The 27,570-nt window shown below is 41.1% G+C and overlaps 1 protein-coding gene across 5 annotated transcripts in view; it reads left to right on the forward strand.

Moving 5' to 3' along the window:
- The window catches only part of MYOF (myoferlin), a 155,679-nt gene that overhangs the window by 60,378 nt on the left and 67,731 nt on the right, over positions 1-27,570 (forward strand). For 3 of the 5 annotated variants that reach the window (XM_073794182.1, XM_019939644.3, XM_019939646.3), the window contains exons 11-20: positions 375-490; positions 1,141-1,267; positions 3,183-3,286; positions 5,193-5,261; positions 5,363-5,406; positions 8,186-8,268; positions 10,393-10,431; positions 12,493-12,617; positions 13,703-13,819; positions 26,806-26,983. In XM_073794182.1, the coding sequence (XP_073650283.1) occupies positions 375-490; positions 1,141-1,267; positions 3,183-3,286; positions 5,193-5,261; positions 5,363-5,406; positions 8,186-8,268; positions 10,393-10,431; positions 12,493-12,617; positions 13,703-13,819; positions 26,806-26,983 (1,002 nt within the window). The remainder of the gene's footprint in view (positions 1-374; positions 491-1,140; positions 1,268-3,182; positions 3,287-5,192; positions 5,262-5,362; positions 5,407-8,185; positions 8,269-10,392; positions 10,432-12,492; positions 12,618-13,702; positions 13,820-26,805; positions 26,984-27,570) is intronic. The other 2 variants (XM_019939645.3, XM_019939647.3) reach the window with 1 other exon arrangement.

The raw sequence follows: 27,570 nt of genomic DNA on the forward strand, positions 1-27,570 counted from the left end.
AAAGGATACTTAGTGGGAATTATGGTAGTAGCAGTTTAGCACGGATGGCTTTTGTTTATTTTTAGTGGTAATCATCCAAATAGTAACGAATAGATAATTTCTCTCTTTTGTTGAGGGTATTTTAACCTTTTCAAAATCAACTTATAAAACCAGTGAATAGAGCTTAGAGTCTTGTTTAAGTCACACCAGGGCAGGATGTGGGTGGGGAGTTAGGGCAAAGCAGAGGACATTAATACAGAGTCTCAGCTGGGGAATTTGGCATATAATGAAGACACATTGGAGGACATGCTTGTTTGTCTTACCACAGATGAAATCACAGACCTGTCAGCTTCTCTTTAGAGTATCCCAGTCCTTTTACGCCTTCTTTATTTTAGGTCATGCTGTCATGAGAAAATGGCTTCTCCTCAGTGACCCTGAAGATACCAGCTCGGGTGCTAAAGGCTACATGAAAGTCAGCATGTTGGTCCTGGGAACCGGAGATGAGCCTCCTGTGAGCCCCAAATTCTCTACCCTCTACAGTTTTTTCACTAAAAAAGAGGGCTAGGAGTTAAGCCAGTGGGCACCAGTAGTTGTGAAATGGAGCCCAGCTTTCAATCAGTAACTCCAACCCTCCAGTTCCTACAATTTTCCAGTAGTTGTTCTTTTCTTCATGACAGAATTATTATTCCAGCTCACTTAGGCTCCTTCCTGGTGTCTGAGTGGGTTTTTCATTCAGTAAAGATACGTGTGTTTTTAAGACTTCCCCGAAGCACTGCATCTACAGAGCATGGCTCCCTTGCACAATCAGGCATCGCTACCTAAGGGGACAGTTGTTATTCTAGAAAATTGGGCAGCAAGCCAGTGGCCAGAAAGAAATGAGAAGAACTTCAGGAGCTATATCTCTTTCTCTCTTTCTCTACTATTTAGTGCTCAGAAGATTACAAAAGGACATTATTTTCTTGTAGTGTATTGATCAAAGAAACATGAGCATTGATTTTGTAGAGCAGTTTTGAGGTTGAATTGGTGCTGAACTCTTAAGCCCAAAACACAGGAAATCCTAACGAAAACAGTTCTGATTGGTTTTATTTTATAAGCACCAATTTGGCTTCTTCAAGTTCTGCTTTCCTCTGTCTATAATTTGTCATCTTGTGTCCCCAATAGCCTGAGATGCAAGATCGTGGTAATGACAGTGATGACGTGGAGAGTAACTTGTTACTCCCTGCTGGCATCGCCCTCCGATGGGTGACCTTCCTGCTGAAGATCTACAGAGCAGAGGACATCCCCCAGAGTACGTATCGATTTAATTCTGCCCCAGGATTGTCAGTTATCTGCGTGATTAGATGTGTTAAAATCATACTTTGAATAGTGATCGGTGTTCCCGCTGTATGGCTTTCTTCTTCTTCTTATATTTTTAAAGATTTTTTTGAAGGAGACATTAACTGAAGCATATGCTAATTGCCTTTCTTAGCGGTAGTTTAGGGTAATAAATTCCTGACTACAGTAGGCCTCCGTTCTTTTTTTTTTTTAATTTTATATATTTTTGGCTGTGTTGGGTCTTCGTTGCTGCGCGTGGGCTTTCTCCAGTTGCGGCGAGCGGGGGCTACTCTTCGTTGTGGTGCGCAGGCTTCTCATTGTGGTGGCTTCTCTTGTCGCGGAGCACGGGCTCTAGGTGCGTGGGCTCCGTAGTTGCAGTGCGTGGGCTCAGTAGTTGTGGCTCACGGGCTCTAGAGTGCAGGCTCAGTAGTTGTGGTGCACGGGCTTAGTTGCTCCGCAGCATGTGGGATCTTCCTGGACCAGGGCTTGAACCTGTGTCTCCTGCATTAGCAGGTGGATTCTTTTTTTTTTTTTAACATCTTTATTGGAGTATAATTGCTTTACAATGGTGTGTTAGTTTCTGCTTTATAACAAAGTGAATCAGCTATACATATACATATATCCCCATATCTCCTCCCTCTTGCGTCTCCCTCCCTATCCCACCCCTCTAAGTGGTCACAAAGCACCTGAGCAGGCGGATTCTTAACCACTGTGCCACCAGGGAAGTCCCTGTCTTTCTTTTAAAAGGCCTTCATGGAGTTGTTTTCGTTCATTTTGGTCCCACTGAAAGCTACCCAAACAGGTTCATGGGGCAGCCTGTTGGTCATGACACATGGTCATTCTGGAGCTTCTAGCCCGTTCATCTCCATCCCTTTTCAGCGTTCCCCATCTTCCCCTTATTCTAGAGAATTCCAAACAGAGGTCAGCAGTCAGCACTGCCAACTCCTTTCATCCCAAGTGAAACTGAAATTTTATAAACAAATAAATGTGTTTGCTATCTGATTATTAAAAATGGCTGAGCAAAAGGTGGTTAAGTGCCAATAATTAGAAGTCTGTCACTATTATATTAAGAGATTGGATGCATTTAAGAGAATTGCTTAGAGTGATTCTATTCACAGAGGCTAGTCCAATTACTCCTTTGTCCTTGCTGAGGACCAAGCATCCTCTCTGCCTAACCTGGCCTGTCTGCTTCCTGCTGAGCCCTGGGACGTAGGACCCCTCTCCCAGTCCCCAGGAGGCAGCACCCACTGTACAGGCCATGGAGCGCTTCAGGTTTTGCTACTTTCCTGGGGAACCCACCCCACCTTGTTTAATACCCTGTACTGCCTCCCTAGACCATCTTTCCCTCAGAAATATCTTAAATGAAGTGACTAAATTAAACCTCACATTATATGGCCTACTTGGACCTATTCAGCTGGACTCTGTTCACTTTTAAGTTTGTTAAAACAGAGGCCTGCTGTTTGTAGTTGATTAAACATAATATTTATGATTATGCCAAATTTCCTTGAATTTCTCAGAAAAAGTCAGATGAGGCCTATATGCTGACCTAAGGAACCTTTTCCAAATTGAACCTAGGCCTGAGTTTTTGAATTGCCTCTTATCCCACTTGGATGGACTTTCTTTATTTTACTGTTTTCCTCAGTAAATGATTGATTCTCAACATAATAATTTATTGATTTCTTTTTCAAGGTGCTCCTGTTGAGTTTCTCTTTCAGCTAAGACAAAAAGGATTTCTGCAATCCAGTAACACTGGTACTTGCTACTTTTGAGAATGATTCTTGTTGCAACTGTTTTTCTGTACAGGAGAAAATTTTTAATTTTGCTGAGTGATTTCTGTTCTTTTAAGAGAATCACATTTAATTTCTGCTGTGTGACATGTTGCTTTCCAGTGGATGACGCCTTCTCACAGACAGTAAAGGAAATATTTGGAGGCAGTGCAGATAAGAAGAACCTAGTGGATCCTTTTGTAGAAGTTTCTTTTGCTGGAAAAAAGGTTTGTATGTGATCTAAATACAGATGCCTCTAGAAACACATTTTTAAAATGCCGTGCTTTCCTTGGAGTGATTTCTTGCTTATTCTTTGTTAAATTAGCCCCCTGATGAGCTGGGCACTGTGCAGAAACACAGATTATCTGAGTCTGAACATGCCAGACTTCTCCAGAGGTTTATTTTGGAGTGGGAAGTATACAGGACTCCAAGTATTCAGTCTTGTAAGGTTAGAATAGTGGAAGTGATTTCCCAGGTCTAAGCATTATCTTACCACTAGGCAAAGTCCCTAGCCAACCATAATGATCCCTGGTAAGTGTGGTAGAGGACAGCCCCCAGTACCCAGCTGCCCACTCCTGTCATGTTTCTCACCACCCGTGTTCCACTGAGCTGCAGAAACTAGACAGGCAGGGGAACCCCACCCTAGTCCTCTGAAAAAACTGGGGGACTCTTGGTGTAGGAACACCTGTAACTACACGTTTACCTACAGAGATGGTCTAAGATTGGAGAGTGGGATTCCATAGTATTTAGAATAATGATGTACCGTGGATAGTTCTGGGCACGAGGAAGTAGCATCTTCTAATTTGAGCCATGTGAAAGTGAGATTTGGCAAACTACACACACAGACTGGCTTATGTCCTAGGAGAGTCGGTGGGAGATGGCAGAAAAGTTCTCAGTTCTGGAGCTAAATGAGGCCAGATTTAAATTCAGCCTTGACCCCTGTCCATAGGGAGTGAAGGCAAATTCCTTAACCTCTGAGTCTCAGTTTCCTGAGCTATATGTGAGGGTGATGATAATCTCATAGGATTGTTGAGTTAGTTAATTCGGGAATTAAACAGTGTAAGCCTACTAAGTATCAGATGCTGTCCCACGAGCTGGGGAGAAAGAAGTGAGCGAGACAGTCTTTGCACTCCTGGAGCTTACTTTGTAACAGAAGGGACAACAATAAACAAGCAAATGAGAAGTTGCGTAATTTCAGTTAGTGCTAAGTACTCCGCAGAAAATAAAGCAGCGGACAAGAAGTGATGGGTGGGGTGTTGGAGGCGCATCCAGCGAGGTTATCAAGTGGGACACCTTGGAGGAAGTGACATTTGAGCAGAGGCCTGGATAATGCAGACATATGGGGGGGGAGGGGGGGCTTCCAGGCAGAAGGAAGAGCAGATGTAAAGGCCCCAAGGAGGATACACATTTGCAGCAAAAGAATGCCAACATGACTGGAGTGGAGCGAGCAAGGGACGAAACTGAGATGAGCTCAAAGAGGTGGGGTGAGGGGGGCAGGCAGAATATGAATCAGGACTGCAAGTATACCTGGGGAGCTGATGGAAGATGCTACAGAGGAGTGACGTGAAAGTGAGGAGGCAGGAGAGGAAGTGCGGATCCAGATGGGGACCAGCCGCAGGCATCCAGGGGAAGATGGGATGACAATAGGCGTGTCAGCATTTACTAATGGATTGGATGAGGCATGTGAAGGGAAGAGAGGGGTTGTGGCTGACTCTGGTTCAAGCCTGAACACCCTTGTGAACAGCAGTGGAAAGAGCAGCCAGTTTGGGGAGCAGGGAGAAGGGCTGGTGGGCAGGATCAGAAGATCTGTTCAGACGTGTTAGTGTAGAGATGCTTATTAGACAGCATGTAACAAGTGCTCACTAAATGTTAACTCTTGCATCATTACACGAATCCAATGTTAGTAATCTGGCAATTGAAAACTAGCTTTTTGTGCATAGAAGAAGCAAAGATCAATGTTAAACCCGTGTCATAATTTACCAAATTTTTATCAAGAAAAATAAACTTTAACGAGGATACCAAGTCTATAACTTATAAGTAAACTGTTAGAGTCATAATCCAGTATGCATATATTGTAAACTTTTCGAAATTAGAAACTTGAATACCTGCTGTTTTGTTTTGATAATTTTACAGGTTTGCACAAATATAATTGAGAAAAATGCAAACCCTGAGTGGAATCAAGTCGTCAATCTTCAGATCAAGGTTTGACTTTCTTTTCTTTTAGAAAAAAGTAAGAATACTTTAATCGTTACTGAATAAGTTGAGAAATAACTACTTTTTTTTTTTCTGTTTCTCTTTAACAGTTTCCTTCAGTGTGTGAAAAAATAAAACTAACAATATATGACTGGTGAGTTAAAAAGGACTTGTGGCTAATTCAAAATTAAAGAATTAAATATTTGGATATTGAGAAATATTACTTCAGATGGTCTAACTCTTATTTTTAGGGACATTTGCTTTTTCTTTCAGAGGGAAGGGGTACACTGCTCCTGGAATTGGGTGTTTTCTTTAAAAATAATAATAGTGGCTGTTACAGAAAAGCTTTGGATATCTTGGTTCAACTGCTCACAAACAAAAGGAAGGAAAAATGATCTGAATATAAGACAAGAAATCGAGATAAGAGATCAAGGCTTTACATACCATTAGGCTGTCCAAAATAGACTTCAGAAATGGAGTAAACTATTTCTTGGGAAGAATCACCAAAACATTCTGAGAGCTATTCTTTGTTATTGTTAGAAAGGAAAGTAGACAGAGCTCCCTGTTTGAGTGCAAAGAAAATTCATTGAAATTTTTTGATGGACTTTGTACTAGACCAGCATCCTAGCAATTATTGGCCATAATGAGGCCATTCTTGGGTATGTTCTAGTTGGATGAGGCATTCAATCGACAGCCCTTAGCTCCCTGAGAGTAGAAATGGTAAATAGCATCATCATTGGCACCGGCATCATTATCACCACCACCACCACCACCACCACCACCACCATCATCACCATCATCACCACCACCACCATCATCATCATCATCATCATCATCATCATCATCATCATCATCATCAATGTTTATTATGATGTTAGCTGCTGTGTTTTGAGCACTGCTAAGTGCCAGGTGCTGTGCCTCTTGCCTTCCCTACATTATTCCATTTAGTCTTTAGAGTAACCCTATGGAATAGAGACTATGATTAATTCATTTTACAGACAAAGACTCTGAGGCTCAGAGAAGTCAGGTGACTTACCCACAGTCACACAGATAGTTAGAGACCCAGTTGGGTCCCTATCCTGTCTGGCCCTAGTTTTTCCTTTGGCTAAATGTATTTGACTTTCATGTTCGTACCCTCTTGGCACTATGGCAACAAGGCACTTTGGGAAGAGGGGAGAAGGCTTTCTTTATTCAGTAACTACATCACAGTTCGTTGAGGGTTGTGAAGAGGCCTGAGGCCAAAATGCCCCTTCCGATGAGCGTGAGCTCATTTTAAGTTACTTGGGACCCCTAGTCGACACTCTGAAGGTGCTCCAGGGGCCTCAGGAACTGTCAGGAGTGTGGGCTTGGACCCTACACAGATCAGGTAACCACTCTGGCCTACAGACTCTGCAGTGGGCTGATTGCTAGCTGAGCCATCCCAGAGTTGCCCGTGGTCACAACAAATGGTGGGGTTTTTCCCTGACCTAGTCTGCCCTCTCCAAAGCAATAGTAGACTAGGATGTGCAGAGAGACCCTGTTTATCTGGGGGAATCCTTGGATCCAGATCTTTGGTTACATACCCTGTAGGGTATTTACACAACTGAGGGAAAGCTAAGGATTCTTTAAATGTAGTCCAGACTCTTCTGGACAGACAGACAGGATGCAAGGCCCACGCATGTGGCTTACTACCTAAAAATAATTTTTTCTCCTGTATACTGTGTTTAATTAGTCACTTTCTATAACCTAATATTATACTATATAATGTATAATATTTTATATAACATATAATATTACTATAATATACATAATAATATAGTATAAGCTTTACCTCAAAATACTGAATGCAACTTTCTTCCCCCCCCGTGGGGTCCTAAACTTTGGGTGTGACACTAGATGGAATAAAGAAGAGAAGGAATTAAACAGAGGATGTTATCAATATAAACCTTGTGTGTTACATGTACTGTGTGCCCAGCTATAGACCATTTCATGTTAGGCTCACAGGCTCTCTAAGATACTCACAGAAATATACACAGTTGTAGGTACTTGTAGTGGGCAAACTTATCCCAATCATATAGATAAGATTTAGGTTATAGGCAAGCAAATAAAGTCAGAAAAGTAGCATCTATCACACAGTAGATGTTCAAGAAATGTTTGAATTGAAAGGGAATTTTTTTCCCTATGAAGCACCCTTAGAAATAGCCCACTGTCGTTGTTAAACCGTCATAGTAGCCAGTATGAACATGATAAAATAAGATACATGCACTTATTCTATGTAATGAGATTTTTTTTGGGGGGGGGGGTTGGTTCGCGGGCCTCTCACTGTTGCGGCCTCTCCCGTTGCGGAGCACAGGCTCCGGACGCGCAGGCCCAGCGGCCATCGCTTACGGGCCCAGCCGCTCCGCGGCACGTGGGATCCTCCCAGACCGGGGCACAAACCCGTGTCCCCTGCATCGGCAGGCGGACCCCCAACCACTGCGCCACCAGGGAAGCCCCTGTAATGAGATTTTTATTACCCTCATCATGTTATGTGCCTGCAGCTGACCCATTCACTTTATGACGATGGTACTGAGTGTGGCCGTAGGCAAATCCCTTGACCTCTGTACAAATCTCAGTTTCCGTAACTGAAATGAGTTGTCCGACTAGATCAATCTTTCTCAGAGGGTGCTTGGGGGACCATTTGCATCAGAATGGTCTCAAAAGTAAGACTCAATAAAGCCTCACTTTACTGAGTAAAGTGAGAGAATTTGAGACAAGGAGATGAGAGGTGGTATGGGATGCAGGGGTGGGGAGTGGTGGTGGTTTCCAAGTGGTTTTAAAGTACGGTAAAGCTTGAGGCCCACTGGACAGGAAGATTTCTGAGGTCTAGCGTCTTTTCCAGCTCTCTCTTATTATTGTTGAAACGAAGATATGTCTTCATAGGTGGAGGTCTTAACCTGTTCTTTTATACACAGGGACCGTATTACCAAAAACGATGTCATTGGGACAACATATCTGCACCTCTCTAAAATTGCTGCCTCTGGTGGGGAAGTGGAAGGTGAGTCACACAGCAGAGCAGGAACGAGACAGGGCGGAGAACTTCTGGAGAAGGGATGAACTGGGGTAGCCCCCTGGCAATGGACTTGGTTTCTGAGAAGCCAAATGTGATGCGCCTGGTGAACCATTTCAGTGATGTTTTGATGGTGGCCAGCAAAACAATTGATTAGTAATTAATAATTGAGGTAACCCTCAATTATCTGAGTTAAAAAAATTTTTGCTTTCATGCTTCAATCCAAAAACTCTTTCCCAGTACCTGCTTTACAAATTTTTGAGCGTCAATACGGAGGGTACCTTTTGTTTTTAAGAGTGGCATTGACACCAGTCCACCCAAATATAAAATAATGTTCCCTTCTTTACTGACTTCCTTGGCAGGAACAAGGTCAAATGGCACTGAACCATGTACTGTCCACTCCGGATAATGTGCATTTTGTTTTTATGCCTTTTATGCTAACAAGCATTGATAACCAATATACCTTTTGTTGTTTTTCATACTGAGAACTAATTGCCTATACTTGGCATTATGGTCTGAAATTGTAATAGGGAATGAAGGAGATAAATTAAGACGGTAAGAAAAAATTTAGTGTTAACACATTAATAATACGAGCAGCTTATTGTCTGTTACCAAAATAAAATTCTTGTAAATACCAGTAGATTAAACACATTGAGTAAAGTGAGAGAATTTGAGACAGAATTTTGTTTTAGGAAACCTAAGGGTCCTCTCATCCTTATCTTGTTTAAGAGAGGACTTTATATGTTTTTAAAAAGATTCTGTAAGCCAAGCAATAGATAGTATGACCAAGAACCTGGAACATCATAGAGATTTGATGAAGAAGATATAGATTTCCTCTCTCAAGAAGAAGGAAAAAAAAAAGGCATTAGAAATTCCAAGAAAAATAAAGAGCTGAACCAAGAAGATAATAGTCCAAATATAAAGTCAGGTGTAGCATTATTTTAAGCAAATGATAGAAGGTGAGAAAGAGATTCCATCTAAACATTCTCTGCTAAGTGGCATAGGGGACCATGCTGCTGGACCTGTACAAAGGAATGGAATTACAACTCTCCTTTTCTCTGCAGAGAACAATACTTAATATAATGTGTTGTTATAATGTGAACACTATTAATTGTTTAAAAAATTTTTTTGTTAAACCTGTAGTCAAGGCTCTAAACAGAACGTGAATGTCATCACCTCTTACAATGTAAAAGTACAGAAGATAGAGCTTAGAAGTGAAAAAAGGAAGTGGAGAGGTAGGGAAGGGTAGGCATGCTATTAGCCTCTTTTTATCAAGTGAGGGATGCAGATATAAAGGTTAGATTAAATCATTGGTTAGATAAAAAATTGGTTAAAGACTAGATTAAATTTATTGGTTAAAGGCAACCAATGGAGTAATTAAAATCATGCTATAACTATATGGGAGGGAGGGTAAAAATTACTTAAATTCATTTAATTTAGCAGAAAGTCATTAAATAATTACCTAAAAATAATTATTCAAGAAATAGTGGAATAAGCATTTTTCTTAGTGACATGGTGGTTAACATCCAGCACAAGTGAAGATGAATAGTTACGAAGAGTGTCAGCCCCTGTCTCTGATGCCTTCTCTCATGCAGGCCCTGCGGACAGTCCGTAACAGGGTCTCAAAATAACAATGGGCAGCCGCCAACCTCCCCACCCTGGAAGAAACAGAGAATGTACCTTAAACTATAAACCTTTGCTCACACAGCCTTAGGCTAAATTAACTTGGATTATCTGGTCTTAGTCCCAACTAAATTAGACACAGGACAAGTAAGTGTTTTATTAAAATCATGAAATGTTGGTAAGTTCCCCAGGCGTCCTTTGATGGTGGGAAGCTACTTCTCTGATGCTTCACTGCCTTGGGGCTGACGAGATTGGGTTATTTCATGCGTGATGGTGCTGCCAGGTGCCACAGAAGTCTTGAGCCATTTTGTTTTTAACCAGTGACATTTGTGTACATTACAAAAGGGTGATGTGATTTGAGTCTGGATTTGGGATTTTTCTGGTGTTGCTAAACCACTTACCTAGCATTGGATTTGATTAACTTTTTCACTGTCTCTTTTATAAAGTCCGTGTTTCTCTTGTTTAACCAACCATATTTTTACTACGTAGATTTCTCATCTTCGGGATCTGGGGCTGCATCATATACAGGTTTATGCTTTGTAATTTTGCTATCTTCTAGATCTTTCTGTTTACTATTATCTTATTAAGAACTTATCAATTGATTGCCTTTAGCTTTTAGCTTTTTTTTTTTTTTTTTACGTTTTGCTGTCTTAAAAGTAGTTTTGCTACAGTAGCAATTTTTGTATTAGTATTGTATGGTTGTCCTGCAAAGCTAAGTTTAAACAAATGTGCTAACCAGGCTTTGCTACATGCCTGTGTTTTCACCTAGATGCATACCATCCTGGCTTCATTGTAAATAATTGTATAACACTTTTTTGTTATTGTTGTTTATGGTCTTCATCTTCCAACTATTCAGGATCATAACATGTCCTTGGGTTTGCACAGCACTCTCCATTCTTTGCAAGTTTGCTCAGTGCTCTCACACTTGACCTTACAAGCCTGTCAGGGCAGATGTTGTTACCCTAATAGATGAAGACTTTGTGATTTAGAGACATTTGTTTTCTTTCAAATAAACATGATAATCCCTGCCATGCTAACCACCCAAGGTTGTAGTGAGAGGGAAAAGAGATACTGCATGTAAGAAAGTTTGCAAACTGTGCAAAATTAAGGTTTTATCATGTGCCTTTATGTTATTGGCACAATGACTCATTTGTTTTTAAAAATCAATCTCATTATCTTATAATCAGACTTTATGTGAATATTAAGTAGTCCTTAGGTTTGTAACAAACTTGGCAGATTTGGTCACACTTCACTCCTTCATTCATTTGTTTAACCAATCAAAAAATATTTATGTTGTAGTACTCCAAGACAGAACAAGGACTGGGTGCTTAGGGAGTCAGAATAAAACATGCTTGAATCTTACCCCACCTACCAAAGGAATTTATAGTGTAGTCACAGAGATGAGCAGCTATTTAAGGGTCAAAAATTAAAATATAAAATGATAATAGAAGTTCAAAATGCAAAGGAGCCTCAGAAAGGTGGAAAAGATTGCAAACTACACGTGTATATAGTTTGCTCAACTGTTTATTAATCGGCATTCTGCTCACCTGCTACTTCACATTTATCTTTCCTCCTTAGTTTTAAGCACAGAGCTGGAAAAGGGCCATAGACGTCATCTGGTCAACTTCTCATCCATAAAGGAATCGTTTTGACCATATCCTGAAAGATAGGCTGAAGTCTTGGCCTTAACATTTCCTCTGTCCCCAGTGCAGTCTGTCCCATTGTTTGACACCACTAATTCATAGAAAGATCTTCCTTACTTTGAGTGAACCAAAGCTGGCTTCCTTGTAACTCCCAACAGCGGTCCTTCCCCTGCTTTTGGAAGCAAGTCCATCCCTCCTCCATATGGGAGCCACTCAGATGGCTGGTGGCAGCTCCTATTATACATCCCCATCTTCACCTGCAGTCTCCCTTTGACAATGCTATTTGCTTACATTGCCTGCAGTGCCCCTCCTTGGGTTGGGGAGTAGCTCTTGCTAAGACCAGGTAGCAGAAATACGGAGCATATTGGACCCTCATCAGAGATAGAATGTAATGAATGGAGACTTCACATTGCTTATGAATATCATACGGTCATAACCGTAGGCAGACAGTTCATTGCTATATGTAAAAATTTTAAATGTCTTGTATTTTAAAAATCATCTGCCAGATTTATACTAACTACTTGAGACTAAATGATGTTTTTGGAGAACAAATAAAATTAATCTGATATACATCATTTAAATGACTTCCCAAAACAATTATAATCGTTACCCCAGTTGCCAATGACATGTTTACTACAGTGCCAATTATAAACTTGCAAAAAATGTGAAGATCAACTTCTTATTCTTTCATTTGAATAGCATCATCTTTTTGTAAGAATAACATAAGTTTACCTGAACTCCCCCCGAAAATGTTTTTTATTTAATGTTTTATAGCAATAAGATAAGGGAACTATGGCAGTTCTCACAAGTGTTTACAATTTGCACTAATACAACTAACTCACAAAATGGAGGAAAACAGTCTCACCCAGCTAACTAATAACTAATATTTATTTCAACCGATTGAGTGTTAAAAGCCTAAAATACTAATGATGATGTTATCTCTCAGCAAATACAGGAGAAACAGAGGTGGGCTTTGTTCCAACGTTTGGACCTTGTTATCTGAACCTTTATGGAAGCCCCAGAGAGTACACGGGATTCCCAGATCCCTATGATGAGCTAAATACTGGAAAGGTTAGTTCTTCAATGAAGGTTTGTTATTAATGAGCACCGATTAATGCGATTCCTTCTTCTAATGGTTATTAATCAAGTCTCATTTAGGGGACACCCCCCCACCCCCAGAGACCCACCAGATGACTGATCAACTGTTGAAGGATGGAAGTCTCATGCCCCTCAAGTCCTAGAATGCAAGAATAGGAAAGGATCCTGGAGATCATCTAATGTGGCAATTGCAGATGCATAGCATGGCCATTCCCCCAGCCTAGACTTAAGGCAGATGTCGGTAATCAATGTTGGCTCTTTCCAAAAAGCAAATGTGCTACCTCAGAATTCCATTCAATGCCATGTTCTAGGAATTTGCCAAAAGACTGGAGGTGACATGCTTGACATTGCTATCCCTGATCCGATCCAACCTCTTCATTTTATAGACAAGGACATGGAGGCCCAGAGATGGGAAGTGGTCGTTCCACCACATTAGAAGCCCAAGTACTGTCAGTTAGTTAGCTCCCAAAGCCCACGAAAAGAGCGAGGGTAGAGAGAAAGCCCTGGGGGTGGGGGTGGGGGTGGAGGTGGAAGCTTTCACTTCCTCTCCAGAGTGTTCTGTTGCCAACACTGCTTGGTATATTGGGAGGAGTAGCCACAATTAATACTCACACTCAGCCGCACCCAGAACATCTTCCTCTTTTATTTCCTGGCTACTCTGAGACTTGCCCTGGTTGCCAACATGGCAGGCTCCCTTTTCTGAGGAAAGGAGCAAAGTTAATGCAGATAAATGCAGAGCTGAAGTTGGGTGAGGGAGACTTCGAGCCCCTTCCACTCCCACCCCAGCATCTGGGAACCCTTTCTGGATCCGAGCATGACTCGAAAGCCCCTGACACCAGCCGTGACTAAGGTCCATTTCGGCCCCGGCTCTCTTTGGGATCCTTCCTGAAGTCATTGGCTCTTCTTTCAGATACCAAAGACCAGCTGAGAGAGTTGCTGACTGATTCATTTTGGGAAGGAGAAACTTAAAGTTGTAGCTGGATGAGCCCAAATAGAGGGACAGATCTTTTCACTGTTGTTCGTGCCTAGAAGAATAATCCTGTGCTGTTGCCTTTCAGGGGGAAGGAGTAGCCTACCGAGGCAGAATCTTGGTTGAATTAAGCACTTTACTTGAAAAGACACCCCCAGATAAAAAGCTTGAGCCCATTTCAAATGATGACCTGCTGGTTGTTGAGGTAAATGTTGGAGTGTGGACTGTGTGTGGTATGGAAAGGGTGTTACAGAGGGTTGGAGGTGGGATGGTTAGTGCTGGCCTGCCTGAGCCAGCAGGCCTGAAGGGGGCATCCAGGGACTGAAGGGTCGGCTGTGGCAGAGGTGGAGAGACGGGAGTCATAGCAAGTGCCGCTCCACACCCTCTTGGTCTATCTACCACAGCCCTATGGGGGTGATGAGACTTGCTTTATCTTTGAGATGTTACTACCCTACTGAAAACCAGCAAGAGCAGTGATACCCCCAAATTGAATGGCCTGTTTGCTAACTGGGCTTGGGTGTGTCGTGGGGAGGAGGCCACAAGAGCCGTTCCAAATGATATAGCAGCCACCACTAGTCACTTCCATTTTCAGAAGTAATTGCCTTGTCTCAGGCTTCCCAGCATGTGAGGACGTGTTTATATTAATGCCCACGTTACAGCAGCTCTGAGACGCCACTCCTCCTCGAAGACAGGAAGTCTTCCGAGTTCACCTTACCAACTATTTCTTGTTCTTTATTTATTTTTTAAAATTTTTATTGAAGTATGGTTGATTTACAATGTCATGCTAGTTTTCAGGTGTACAGCACAGTTATTCAGTTATATATATATACATACACATACATATATATATATTCTTTTTCGGATTCTTTTCCCTCATAGGTTATTACAAAATACTGAGTATAGTTCCCTGTGCTATACAGTGGGTCCTTGTTTCTTTTTCTTTTTTTAAAATCAGCTCTTTCCCCACTATGGAGACAACTTATGCATAACATCCATGATTCTTATGGCAAAGAGCCACAGATGTAGTGTTTTCCTAGTAAATTCAAATGTCAGTATAATTAATTCAAGGCAATAAATACAAAAAAAAGAATATTCTTATCATGAAACAGGTAAGTGCTTAATTTTCTCCCTTGTCAGTTAATTGGCATCTGCAGTAGATTCGTTAGCGTGTGTTGTGTGTGACGGACAGCCCGACATTAAATTAACCTCGTCTCTGCTGCTCACTGAATTGTTTCTGGCACATCCTATACCATTATTATGACCGTTTTTTCTTTTTGATAAATCATGATAGTTTATTTTACTTTTGAACTTTAAAAAAATTGACATGTGACATATAACATTGTGTAAATTTAAGGTGTACAGTGTGTGGATTTGGTGCATTTATATATTGCAGTATGAATACCACCCTACTGTTAGCTAACACTTCTGTCATGTCACAGAACTATCACGTTGCGTGGTGAGAACTTTTAAGATCTAGTCTCTTAGCAACTTTAAAGTATTGATATATAATACAGTATTATGGACTGTGAGCACAGTGATGTGCATTAGATTTCCAGAACTTACTCATCTTCTAACTGCAAGTCTGTACCCTTTGACCAGCATCTCCTCAATTCCCCCAACCCCTAGTAATGACCATTCTACTTTCTGCTTCTATGAATTCAGCTTTTTTAGATTCCACATATATGTGATATAACACAGTATTTATCTTTCTCAGTCTGACTTATCTCACTTAGCATAATGCCCTCCAGGTCCATCCGTGTTGTCGGGCAAATAGAGGATTTCCTTCTTTCTTGTGGCTGAATAATACTCCCTTATTTTATATATAGACACATACATACCACCTCTTCTCCAGCTATTTCTAAGAATCCTGGGTTGGTCCTTACATGTTCCAGAAATCTGAATTGTTTGCCAGCTAACTGATGCCCCCCTGCCTATGGCCTCTCCTTGCAGGTTCCCCCACCCCAACCTACCCCTCTCCCCTGCCCAAAAGGCTTCCTCAGGCTGCTGCCCTCCCCTTACTTACCCTGCATTCCAAGAAGGGTTCATGTTGTGGGACCATGCAGTGTAAATGAATATTGGTTTGTTTTTTACTTGTTAAAGAGACACTGAGTCAAAAGCAACAGGTTCGTCCAGTCAGCAGGGTCCTGGCCTGAGTCTATCCACTCCACAGCACCATCACCTCTGAAGTCCAGGAATCATAATAGATCTTAAGGACAAGTTAAGAAAAAGGGAAAAGAGGAACAGGTAGGGGGAGAGGTGGAGTAGCTTACGTACTATTTACTGTCAGGATCATGCCAGAGAACGGCTAGAAACCACCCAAAGGCCTCCATGGAAACGCATGGGTCGTTCTGGCCTTGAGTAGTTACCGATGGCTCTTGAAGATTCAGTTGGAATTGCGGTTAGGCAGAAATGTTGTGGTTTCTCAGCAATCGCATTGCCTCCTTGTTCCATCATCAGAACACAATTTAAGGCCACGACCCTTCTCTTTGCTCTAAACATTAATAATAGAGTGGAGAAGGGGAAGGGAAAGGAAGAAGCCCAGCAAAGTGTAAAGGAAAAGCTCTTTAGCTACTAGAATGCAAAACCAAATTAGTTTTCTTTACTCCAAATAATTAAACACATACAGGTAAAGAAGCTTATGTCGTAAAGTTAATTAAAATAAAAGCAAAATACAGAAACAAAGAACCAATGATATTTACTGCCCACGGTATATGTCAACAATATGAAAGAATAGCTTTTTAAAACTGAAATACAAAACTGAATTAGTTTTCTTTGCTCCAAATAATTAAACCCAGAATGGTTTGTGTCACAAATGTAATAAAAACAAACAGAAATGAATTATATAAACCAAAACCCCAACAAAGTTAAAAAGCAGGAAAGGAGCTGAGATGCCAAGGGTAAACCCACAGTTCAAGCAACCAGGAGTCCAGGAAGAGAGTGAGATGAGCAGATTTGTGCAGCTGCTGAGAGGATTTCGTGAGAGTGGCCAGTCTAGAAGGTGATCATGACCCTTGCCCAACTTAAAAAGATCCCGTGACCCGGTCATATGCAAGTAATGAAACTTTCTGGTAAAGTTGAAGAGGCTTCGACAAAAGGGCAACTTGGTCCTTGTGAAATAATAGAATATATATTTCTGTCTCTGGTTCCTGGCACAGAGCTCCTAAAACCCCTGTAATTTCCTAAGTGATAAGAGCACTTGTGAGCATCTTTTGTTCTAATATTTGGTCTTCGACCCTGGTTCCTGACACAGAGCTCCTAAGTGCCTTAGTTTTCCTGGATGATAAGAAAGTCTTTTGTTCTAATGAGGTGACTTGGTGGACTCCGGGATGGGAGCAGGTCACCAAGCCATGGTTAGAAGCTGGAACTTTCAGCCCAACCCCGCATTGTTCTTCAGAGAGGGGCTGGAAATTGGGTTAATGGTTGATCATGCCTACATGATAAAAGCCTCATAGAATCCCCAGGGTATGGGTTTCAGGGAGCTTCCGGGTTGGTGAACTCATGGAAGTACTGGGAGAGTGGTGTGTGTGGAGAGAGCATGGAAGCTCTGCGCCTCTTCCCACAAACCTTGCCCTATGCGTCTCTTCCATCTGGATGTTCATCTGCATCCTTTATCATATCCTTTTATATTAACCCATAAACAGTAAGTAAACTGTTTTCCTGAGTTTTATGAGCTGCTCTAGCAAATTAATCTAACCTGAAGAGGGGATTGTGGGAACCTCCAATTTATGGCTAATGGGTCAAAAGGGCAGGTGAAGTGGGTAGGGCAGTTTTGTGGGACTGAGCCCTTAACCTGTGGGATCTGATATTATCTCCAGGTGGACAGTGTCAACATTGAGTTAAATTGTAGGATACCTAGCTGGTGTGGCAGAATTGCTCAGTGTGGGAATATCCTCCCCACATCTGGCGTCAGAAGTATTGACAGTGTGATCGTAGTGTGAGAGTAAAGGAGACACACAGGAGGAAGAGTGAGTTTTTCCTACTCAGTTGCCAAAGAGCCCAAAGCTCCCCCATGTCCCTAGAGCAGAAGTCAACCTGGTGCTCCAGATGAGCTTGGTTAAGAGACCCCGTGAGAGATACAGCAGGGTTCAGCCTGGGTGCTTTGCTAAGGAATCAGGCAGGTAGAAGAAGATCAGCTGTTGCAACCCCAGGCTTAGAGCTCCCATTGGTCTGGCCCACGTTAAGTGTCAATAAATATTGCTTGAAACAACACATTGCGCTTCATCCATCAGCTCCTTTAGACCAAAGGTGGCAAGTTGGGCAGTTTTCCTTGGCACAGTTTCCTTGTCATTGACCCTTAATGTCCCTGCCTCCTGGGGCCACGGCCACTTTTATAAGCCGTTACTTGCTACCTCTTATCAGTATTCTGCTTGACAAAACTCACCCCCTTCCCCGAATTTATCGATACTTCTGAAACTCTCCCTTATACCACCTACACCTACACCTTGCACTGGTCACTGAGGATCAGAAAGAGAGCCCCAAGGCCCTGCAAAGTTAAAGAAACATCCATCAGTGGATGGGTTGAATTATAGTTCAGTAGACTATAATTTATATTCTTCAACTTTCCCTGTTGTAGGCGGTTTTGCCCCAAGGCTACTAAGTTGGGGGTGGGGGGTGGGAGCTGAGGCTGCAGAGTGCTCTAAACAGTGTTGCTAAGTTACTTCTCGCCACCTCTTTGTGCTTGAGGGCACAGGGGAAGTAGGAAAGGGCTGGGGAAGGGCAGAATTCTCAGCTTCACTGTTACTCCAGGCTCATGGGGCTCTGGGGCAGGTGAGCAGATGGTAGGGGCGCCTCGTGGATTTTGACCTACAAAGTGGTCCAGGGAGCTGCTCCATCTCGAGTGGCTTGCCCACAGTGTGAGCCCACTCTGTGAGGAGTTGTGCTGGCCAGAAACACCACTTATTATCTTAGAGCTCAGACCCTCCAGGGTGAGGGTCCTGTCAGGGCTTCTGCGGGTGACTGTGAGTTCTGCGTGGGGAAATCCAGGGAGATCTAATGGAACCCTGGCCGTGTGGAGGTGTGCAGGGCAGAGCCAGCCCGGCCAGAGGCGGTATCCCCGCCTTTCTGCAGCACCTCTTGACGTGCCTTCGTTCTTTTCTGCAGTAACAGGCAGCTCTGGCTTAAATACTGTTCGTATTTTCTGGGCCCTGACTTAGGCCCCAAATTACGTTTCATATTTTTGCTCCTTCCCTTCTCTGATATCATCCTAGATGGTTTACAAAGAAGTTACGCTGTATATATAAGGTCTGATTAATACAAATAACTTCCTACTTTGTAATTTTCATGCAGTAATTTAAACCAAACCTCAAATTTCCACAGCATTTCTGAACCATGGATAGTTCAGGGGGCTTAGTTGTGGGTAGTTAAGGGGACTCCTGACAAGTGACAAAAGTCCCTCAATCCCCTCTATACCAAAGTGACAGCAGACTAAGGTAGGGAAGTTTTTCAAATTGAAATGCCCAGGCAGAATCTCTGGAAGATGGGGCCCAGATGTAAATATAAATATAAATATATATATATATATATATATATATATATATATATATATATATATATATATATATAAAAGCTCTTTGGGTGATCCAATTTGCAGCTAAGGTTGCAAATCAGTATTTTAGAAAGTCTTTCAAAAAAAGATTGACACTCAGGTGTTTCTAATGAAATCCTATGGGAGGTTTCAATTGTACTATGTCAAAAATTTCTTTAACTAAAATGGAGATTTTGTAATAGTGGGATATCCCAAGGTATTTTTTTTTATTGAAGTATAGTTGATTTACAGTGTTGTGTTAATTTTTGCTGTACAGCAAAGTGATTCAGTTATGTATATATATATTCATTTTAATATTCTTTTCCATTATGGTTTATCATAGGATACTGAATATAGTTCTCTGTGCTATACAGTAGGACATATATTTATGTCATTTATCCATTCCATATATAATAGTTTATATCTGCTAAACCCAATCTCCCACTCCTTCATCTCCCAACCCCCTACCCCTTGGCAACCATGTCTGTTCTCTATGTCCATGAGTCTGTTTCTGTTTCGTAGATAGGTTCATTTGTGTCATATTTTACATTCCGCATATAAGTGATATCATATCGTATTTGTCTTTCTTTTTCTGACTTACTTCACTTAGTATGATAATCTCTAGTTGCATCCATGTTGTTGCAAATGGCATTATTTTGGGGTCTTTTTCTGGTTGAGTAGTATTCCTTTGTATATATGTACCACATCTTCTTTATCCATTCATCTGTTGATGGACATTTAGGTTGTTTCCATGTCTTGGCTATTGTGATTAGTGCTGCTGTGAACATAGGGGTGCACGTGTCTTTTTGGATTATAGTTTTGTCTGGGTATATGCCCAGGAGTGGGATTGCTGGATCATATGGCAATTCTATTTTTAGTTTTCTGAGGAACCTCTATATTGTTTTCCATAGTGCCTCTACCAACTTACTTTCTCACCAACAGTGTAGGAGGGTTCCCTTTTCTCCACATCCTCTCCAGCATTTATTATTTGTAGAGTTTTTAATGATGGCCATTCTGACCAGTGTGAGGTGGTACTTCATTGTAGTTTTGATTTGCATTTCTCTGTCATTGACAGAGCAAATTTGAGCATCTTTTCATGTGACTATTGGCCATTTGTATTTCTTCTTTGGAAATGTCTATTTGGGTCTTCTGCCCATTTTTCGATTGGGTTGTTTGCTTTTTTGTTGAGTTGTATGAGCTGTTTGTATATTTTGTAAATTAGGCCCTTGTCAATTGCATCATTTACAGATATTTTTCTCCCATTCTGTAAGTTGTCTTTTCTTTTTTCTTTCTTTCTTTTTTTTTTTATGGTTTCCTTTGGTGTGCAAAAGCTTGTAAAGCTTTGATTAGGTCCCATTTGTTTATTTTCATTTTTATTTCTGCTGCCTTGGGAGACTGACCTAAGAAAACATTGGTATGATTTATGTCAGAGAATGTTTTGTCTAGGATCTGCTCTTTTTCTTTTGCCCATGCTGTGTGGCTTGCAGGATCTTAGTTCCCTGACCAGGGATCAAACCCATGCCCCTTGCAATGGAAGTGTGGAGTACTAACCACTGGGATTCCAGGGAATTCCCTAGGATCTCTTCTAGGAGTTTTATGGTGTCATGTCTTATATTTAAGTCTTTAAATTATTTTGAGTTTATTTTTGTGTATGGTGAGAGGGTGTGTTCTAACTTCATCGATTTACATGCGGCCATCCAACTTTCCCAACACCACTTGATGAAGAGACTTCTTCCCATTGTATATTCTTGCCTCCTGTGTCAAAGATTAATTGACCAAAGGTATGTGAGTTTATTTCTGGGCTCTCTATTCTGTTCCATTGATCCGTGTCTGTTTTTGTGCCAATACCATGCTGTTTTGATTACTGTAGCTTTGTAGTATTGTCTGAAGTCTGGGAGGGTTATGCCTCCTGCTTTATTCTTTTTCTTCAGGATTGCTTTGGCAATTCTGAGTCTTCTATGGTTCCATATAAATTTTATGATTATTCTAGTTCTGTGAAAAGTGTCCTGGGTAATTTGATAGGGATTGCATTAAATCTGTAGGTTGCTTTGCATAGTATGGACATTTTAACAATATTAATTCTTCCAACCCAACAGCATGGGATATCTTTCCATTTCTTTGAATCATCTTCAATTTCCTTTATTAATGTTGGGTTTTTTTAAATAAATTATTTTTTATTTACTTTTGGCTGTGTTGGGTGTTCGTTGATGCATGCGGGCTTTCTCTAGTTGCAAAAAGCAGGGGCTACTCTTCATTGTGGTGCACAGGCTTCTCATTGCGGTGGCTTCTCTTGTTGTGGAGCACAGGCTCTAGGAGTGTGGGCTTCAGTAGTTGTGGCATGTGGGCTCAGTAGCTGTGGCTCACAGGCTCTAGAGTGCAGGCTCAGTAGTTGTGGCACACGGGCTTAATTGTTCCGCGGCATGTGAGATCTTCCTGGACCCGGGCTTGAACCCGTGTCCCCTGAGTTGGCAGGTGGATTCTTAACCACTGCACCACCAGGGAAGTCCCTATTAATGTTTAATAGTTCTCAACATATAAGTCTTTCATCTCCTTGGTCAGGTTTATTCTTAAGCATTTTATTTTGGGGAGTGTGATTTTGAAAAGTATTGTTTTTTACATTCCCTTTCTGAGCTGTCATTCTCAGTGTAAAAAAATGCAACCGATTTCTGTATGTTAATCTTATATCCTGCTACCTTGCTGAATTTCTTTGTCAGTTCTGGTAGTTTTTGTGTGGAGTCCTTAGGGTTGTCTATATATAGAATAATGTCATCTGCATATAATAACAATTTTACCTCTTCCCTTCCAATTTGGATACCTTTTATTTCTTTTTCTTATCTGATTGCTATGGCTAGGACTTCAAATACTATGTTGAATAGAAGAGATGAGAGTGGACATCCTTGTCTTGTTCCAGATTTTAGTGGGAAGGCTTTCAGCATCTCACTGTTGAGTATTATATTGGCTGTGGGTTTGTCATAAATAGCTTTTATTATGGTGAGATATGTTCCCTCTATACCCACTTTGGCAAGAGTTTTTTTTATCGTGAATGGATGTTGAATTTTGTCAAATGCTTTTCCTGCATCTATTGAGATGATCATGTGGTTTTTGTCTTTTCTTTTGTTTATGTGGTATATCACATTGATTGATTTGCATATGTTGAACCATCCATGTGAACTTGGGATGAATCCCACTTGGTTGTGGTGTTTGATCTTTTTTATGTGTTGTTGGATTTGGTTTTCTAATACATTGTTGAGAATTTTTGCATCTATATGCATCAAAGATATTGGCCTGTAATTTTCTTTTTTGGTGGTATCTTTGTCTGGTTTTGGTGTCAGGGTGGTGTTGGCTTCATAGAATGTCTTTGGGGGTATCCTCTCCTCTTCAGTTTTTTGGAAGAGTTTGAGAAGGATTGGTATAAGTTCTTCTTTGTATGTTTGGTAGAATTCACCTGTGAAGCCCTCTTGGACTTCACACTTTGTAGGGAGTTATTTTTAAATTACAGATTCTATTTCACCTCTAGTGATCTGTTCAAATTATCTATTTCTTCTTGATACAGTTTTGGTGGGCTGTATGTTTCTAGAAACTTGTCCATTTCTTCTGGGTTGTTGAATTTGTTGGCATATAATTGTTCATAGTATTCCCTATGGTTTTTTGTATTTCTGCAGTATTGGTTGTTATGTCTCCTTTTCCATTTCTTATTTTATTTGAGTTCTCTCTCTTTTCTTCTTGGTGAACCTGGCCAGAGGTGTGTCAATCTTGTTTACCCTTTCAAAGAATCAGCTCTTGGTTTTATTGATTTTTTTTCTATTGTTATTTTAATCTCTGTTTTAGGGATCTTAGGCTAGGGAGTGCAGAGTGATGGCACTGACTGCCTGTGCAGGTCTCTCTCCATTCTAGCTGCTGCAAACCAGTTGCTGCATTCCCCTCTGAGGCTCCAAAGCTCCTCCTCTGTCCCAGCTGATCTCTTCACTGGTGAGGGGACTTCCCAGGGTGCAGGAACATTGCCTCTTTCACAGCTCCCTGCCAAGGGTGCAGGTCCCATTCCAATTCCTTTCTCACTTTCATTCTTTTTCTTTTTTCTTTTGTCCTACCTGGTTACATGGAGATTTTCTTGCCCTTTCAGAGGTCTAAGGTCTTCTGCCAGCATTCAGTAGATATTCTGTTAGAATTGTTCCATATGTAGATGTATTTCTGATGCATTTGTGGGAGGCAGTGAGCTTCATGTCCTACTCCTCCACCATCTTGATCTCTCTCCCCAAGGTTCTTTGAGACAGGGGTCCCCAACCCCCGGGCCACGGACCAGTACTGGGCTGCACAGCAGGAGGTGAGCGGCAGGTGAGCAAAGCTTCATCTGCTGCTCCCCATTGCTCACATTACCACCTGAACCATCCGTGTCCCCCTCCCGCCCCGTCCGTGGAAAAATTGTCTTCCACAAAACCGGTCCCCGGTACCAAAAAGGTTGGGGACCGCTGCTTTAAGACAGCAAACTGCAGTCACTGTCAGATGTTCTTAAAATGGTCCTCAGGAAGTTTAAAATAGAACTACCATATGATCCAGCAATTCACTGCTGGGTATATACCCAAAAGAATTTAAAGCAGGGACTCAAATGGGTATCTGTACAGTCACGATCATAGCAGCAGCATTCACAGTAGCCAAAATGTGGAAGCAACCATGAATCCACTGATTTTTTGAATGGATGAACAAAAATGTGGTGTATACACACTGTTAATTAAACAAGGAGACCATTAGATGGTGGTGGCTCTAAAGTCTTGGCAGCCTACATAAGCAACCAAAACCTAGGCCTGGCAATATCTCAAGATTAAGAAATCAAAAGCAAAGGACAACAAATCACAAATAGCCAAGTGAACTTTCCCAAATAATGCCACCACTTAAGCTGCAATCAGTCAAGTAATCTCCTTGTCTTCCTTCTGGCTGTACTCTATAAAAAGAGCACTTCCACTTACATGTAGAATCTAAAAAACAAAACAAGTGAACAAACATAACAAAACAGAAACAGACTCACAGAGAACAAACTGGTGGTTGCCAGAGGGGAGGGGTGGGGGGGGATGGGTGAAAAGGTGAAGGAGATTAAGAGCTACAAATTTCCAGTTATAAAATAAATGTCACAGGGATGTAAGGTACAGCATAGGGAATATAGTCAATAATACTGTAATAACTTTATGGTAATTAGATCATTTTGTAAGGTATAAAAATATCAAATCACTAGGTTGTACACTGGAAACTAATAAAATATTGTAAGTTAATTAAACGTCAATAAAAAAATTTAAAAATACAAAATAAATTTTAAAAAGAAAGAAACAATGTTTGATCTCTATTTCAGAAAAATAAGTGTACCTAATTTCATTTATTTTTAAATCTGACAGTAAAAGTCTGTTTTTTTAAATTGAAATATAGTTCATTTACAGTGTTGTGTTAGTTTCTGGTGCACAGCAAAGTGATTCAGTTATACATATACATATCTTTTTCTTATTCTTTTCCATTATGGTTTATTATAGGATATTGAATATAGTTCCCTGTGCTGTACAGTAGGACTTTGTTGTTTATCTATTTTGTATATAGTAGTTTGTATATGCTTATCTCAAACTCCTAACTTATCCCCCCTCCCCTTTCCCCTTTGGTAACCATAAGTTTGTTTTCTATGTCTGTGAGTCTGTTTCTGCTTTGTAAATAAGTTCATTTGTATCATATTTTAGATGCCACATATAAGTGTTATCATATGATATTTGTCTTTCTCTTTTTGACTTGCTTCACTTAGTATGCTAATCTCTAGTTGCATCCATGTTGCTGCAAATGGCGTTATTTCATTCTTTTTTATGGCTGAGTAGTAGTATTTTATGGCTATGGTGTATATATGTACCACATCTTTATCCATTCATCCGTTGATGGACACTTAGGTTGCTCATGTCTTGGCTATTGTAAACGGTGCTGCTGTGAACATTGGTGTGCGTGTATCGTTTTGAATTAGAGTTTTCTCCGGATATATGACAGAGTGGGATTGCTGGATCATATGGCAACTCTTTTTTTTAGTTTTTTGAGGAATCTCCATACTGTTTTCCATAATGGGCGTACCAATTTACATTCCCTCCAACAGTGTAGGAGGGTTCCCTTTTCTCTATACCCTCTTTGTCATTTACTATTTGTAGAGTTTTTAATGATAGCCATTTTGACCAGTGTGAGGTGATATGTCATGGTAGTTTTGATTTGCATTTCTCTGATAATTAGCAATTTGAGCATCTTTTCATGTGCCTCTTGGCCATCTGTATGTCTTCTTTAGAGAAATGTCTATTTAGGTCTTCTGCCCATTTTTTGATTGGGTTGTTCGCTTTTTTTTTGTTATTGAGTTGTATGAACTGTTTGTATAGTTTGGAAATTAAGCCCTTGTCAGTTGCATTACTTGCAGATATTTTCTCCCAGTCTATAGGTTGTCTTTTTGTTTTGTTTATGGTTTCCTTTGCTGTAAGCTTGTAAGTTTAATTAGGTCTCATTTGTTTATTTTTGCTTTTATTTCTATTGCCTTGGGAGACTGACCTAAGAAAATGTTGCTAGGATTTATGTCAGAGGATGTTTTGCATATGTTCTTTTCTAGAAGTGTTATGGTGTCATTTCTTATATTTAAGTCTTTAAGCCATTTTGAGTTTATTTTTTTTGTATGGTGTGAGGATGTGTTCTAACTTCATTGATTTACATATGGCTGTCCAGCTTTCCCAACACCACTTGCTGAAGAGACTCTGACAGTAAAAGTCATTTTTTTCCTTAATAAATTTATTTATTTTTGGCTGCGTTGGGTCTTCGTTGCTGCGCGTGGGCTCTTTGCTAGTTGTGGCAAGCAGGGGCTACTCTTCGTTGCGGTGAACGGGCTTCTCTTTGTGGTGGCTTCTCTTGTTGCGGAGCACGGGATCTAGGCGCATGGGCTTCAGTAGTTGTGGTGCGCGGGCTCGGTAGTTGTGGCTCACAGGCTCTAGAGTGCAGGCTCAGTAGTTGTGGCACACAGGCTTAGTTGCTCCACGGCATATGGGATCTTCTCTGACCAGGGCTCGAATCCGTGTCCCCTACACTGGCAGGCGGGTTCTTAACCACTGCACCACCAGGGAAGTCCTAAAAGTCTTAATTGTTTCTGATTAGAAAATTAATACTTTAAACAATTCAAACTGCTAGAAATGTATGTTAGACAGTAAAGTTAGCCATAATCTCTCTACCTTCCCCAACATAACTACTGTTAACAATTTGATTTATATTCTTCCAGACTTTCTTTGTGCATATGCCAGTATTAAAATATATATTTAATGGGTTCAGTTAAAAATATACCTTTTTTCCATGTTTGTACATATGAATCTACCTAAGCCTTTTTATGAACTTTCATTCCGTTTTATGGATGTAACATAATTTGCTTAACCAGTGGCCTGTTGTTAAACATTTGTATTGTTTTCATTTTTTTCTCTATTTCAATCAACTCTGCAATGAACATCCTGGTACTTCAGTCTTTGCCCACTTGTTTGAGTACAGGGGGAACTGCTAGATCCAACAACATTCTCCACTGGCATTTAACTCAACACTAATTATTACGGTTAGAATTACAACTGCTAGAATTCCACATGTAAACAAGAGCAAAAGGAGTTTCTCTGAGCCTTATGTCTGCTCATACTTTGTAGAAATATCAGCGAAGGCGGAAGTACAGCCTGTCTGCTGTGTTCCATTCGGCCACCATGTTGCAAGACGTTGGCGAGGCCATTCAGTTTGAAGTCAGCATTGGGAACTATGGCAACAAGTTTGACACGACCTGTAAGCCTTTGGCGTCAAGCACTCAATACAGCCGTGCCGTGTTTGATGGTAAGACTGACACTGGCCGTTCTCTCCTGTACACATTTACAGCGGGTACACCACAGGACGAGAAGCATGCAGTGTATTCTCCCTCTGGCAGCCATTATCCCCAGCATATGCTTAGTGGAACGGGAAAGGCTGAATGGGGAGGAGAGGTGGCTGGAGTTCAGGCACCTTCAAGAATGGTCAGACCCTAGAAGCTGCAGACCCTTGGCTGTACTCCAATGCCCCCTCCCATGCCCAACTTTAACACTTGCTGTGTTTGTAAAGTCACAAGAGGGCAACTAGCTGAACACTGAGCCTCCCCCCAAGCAGCTTCTGCCCTGCCAGGCCCCAAATCACTTAGATTGAGTAGTTGAAGTGGATGGAAAATCAAGCTTCTGGTCTTGACTCAGTTACTTCCCAGCACTATGACCTTAGCCATATGACTTCATTCTAACCCTTAGTTTCTTCATCTTCTCCAGAGTTGCCATGGGGATTAAATAGCTGTATTTGAACAAAGATAAATGAGAAACAGCCCCTGCTTTTAAGGAGCTTACATTGTAGTGTATAAAATAAATCATAATAGAAGGCAGAGTATGAGAGTGCCCTTATAA

This window comes from Tursiops truncatus, chromosome 16 (assembly GCF_011762595.2).
Source record: "Tursiops truncatus isolate mTurTru1 chromosome 16, mTurTru1.mat.Y, whole genome shotgun sequence".
Lineage (NCBI taxonomy): Eukaryota > Metazoa > Chordata > Mammalia > Artiodactyla > Delphinidae > Tursiops > Tursiops truncatus.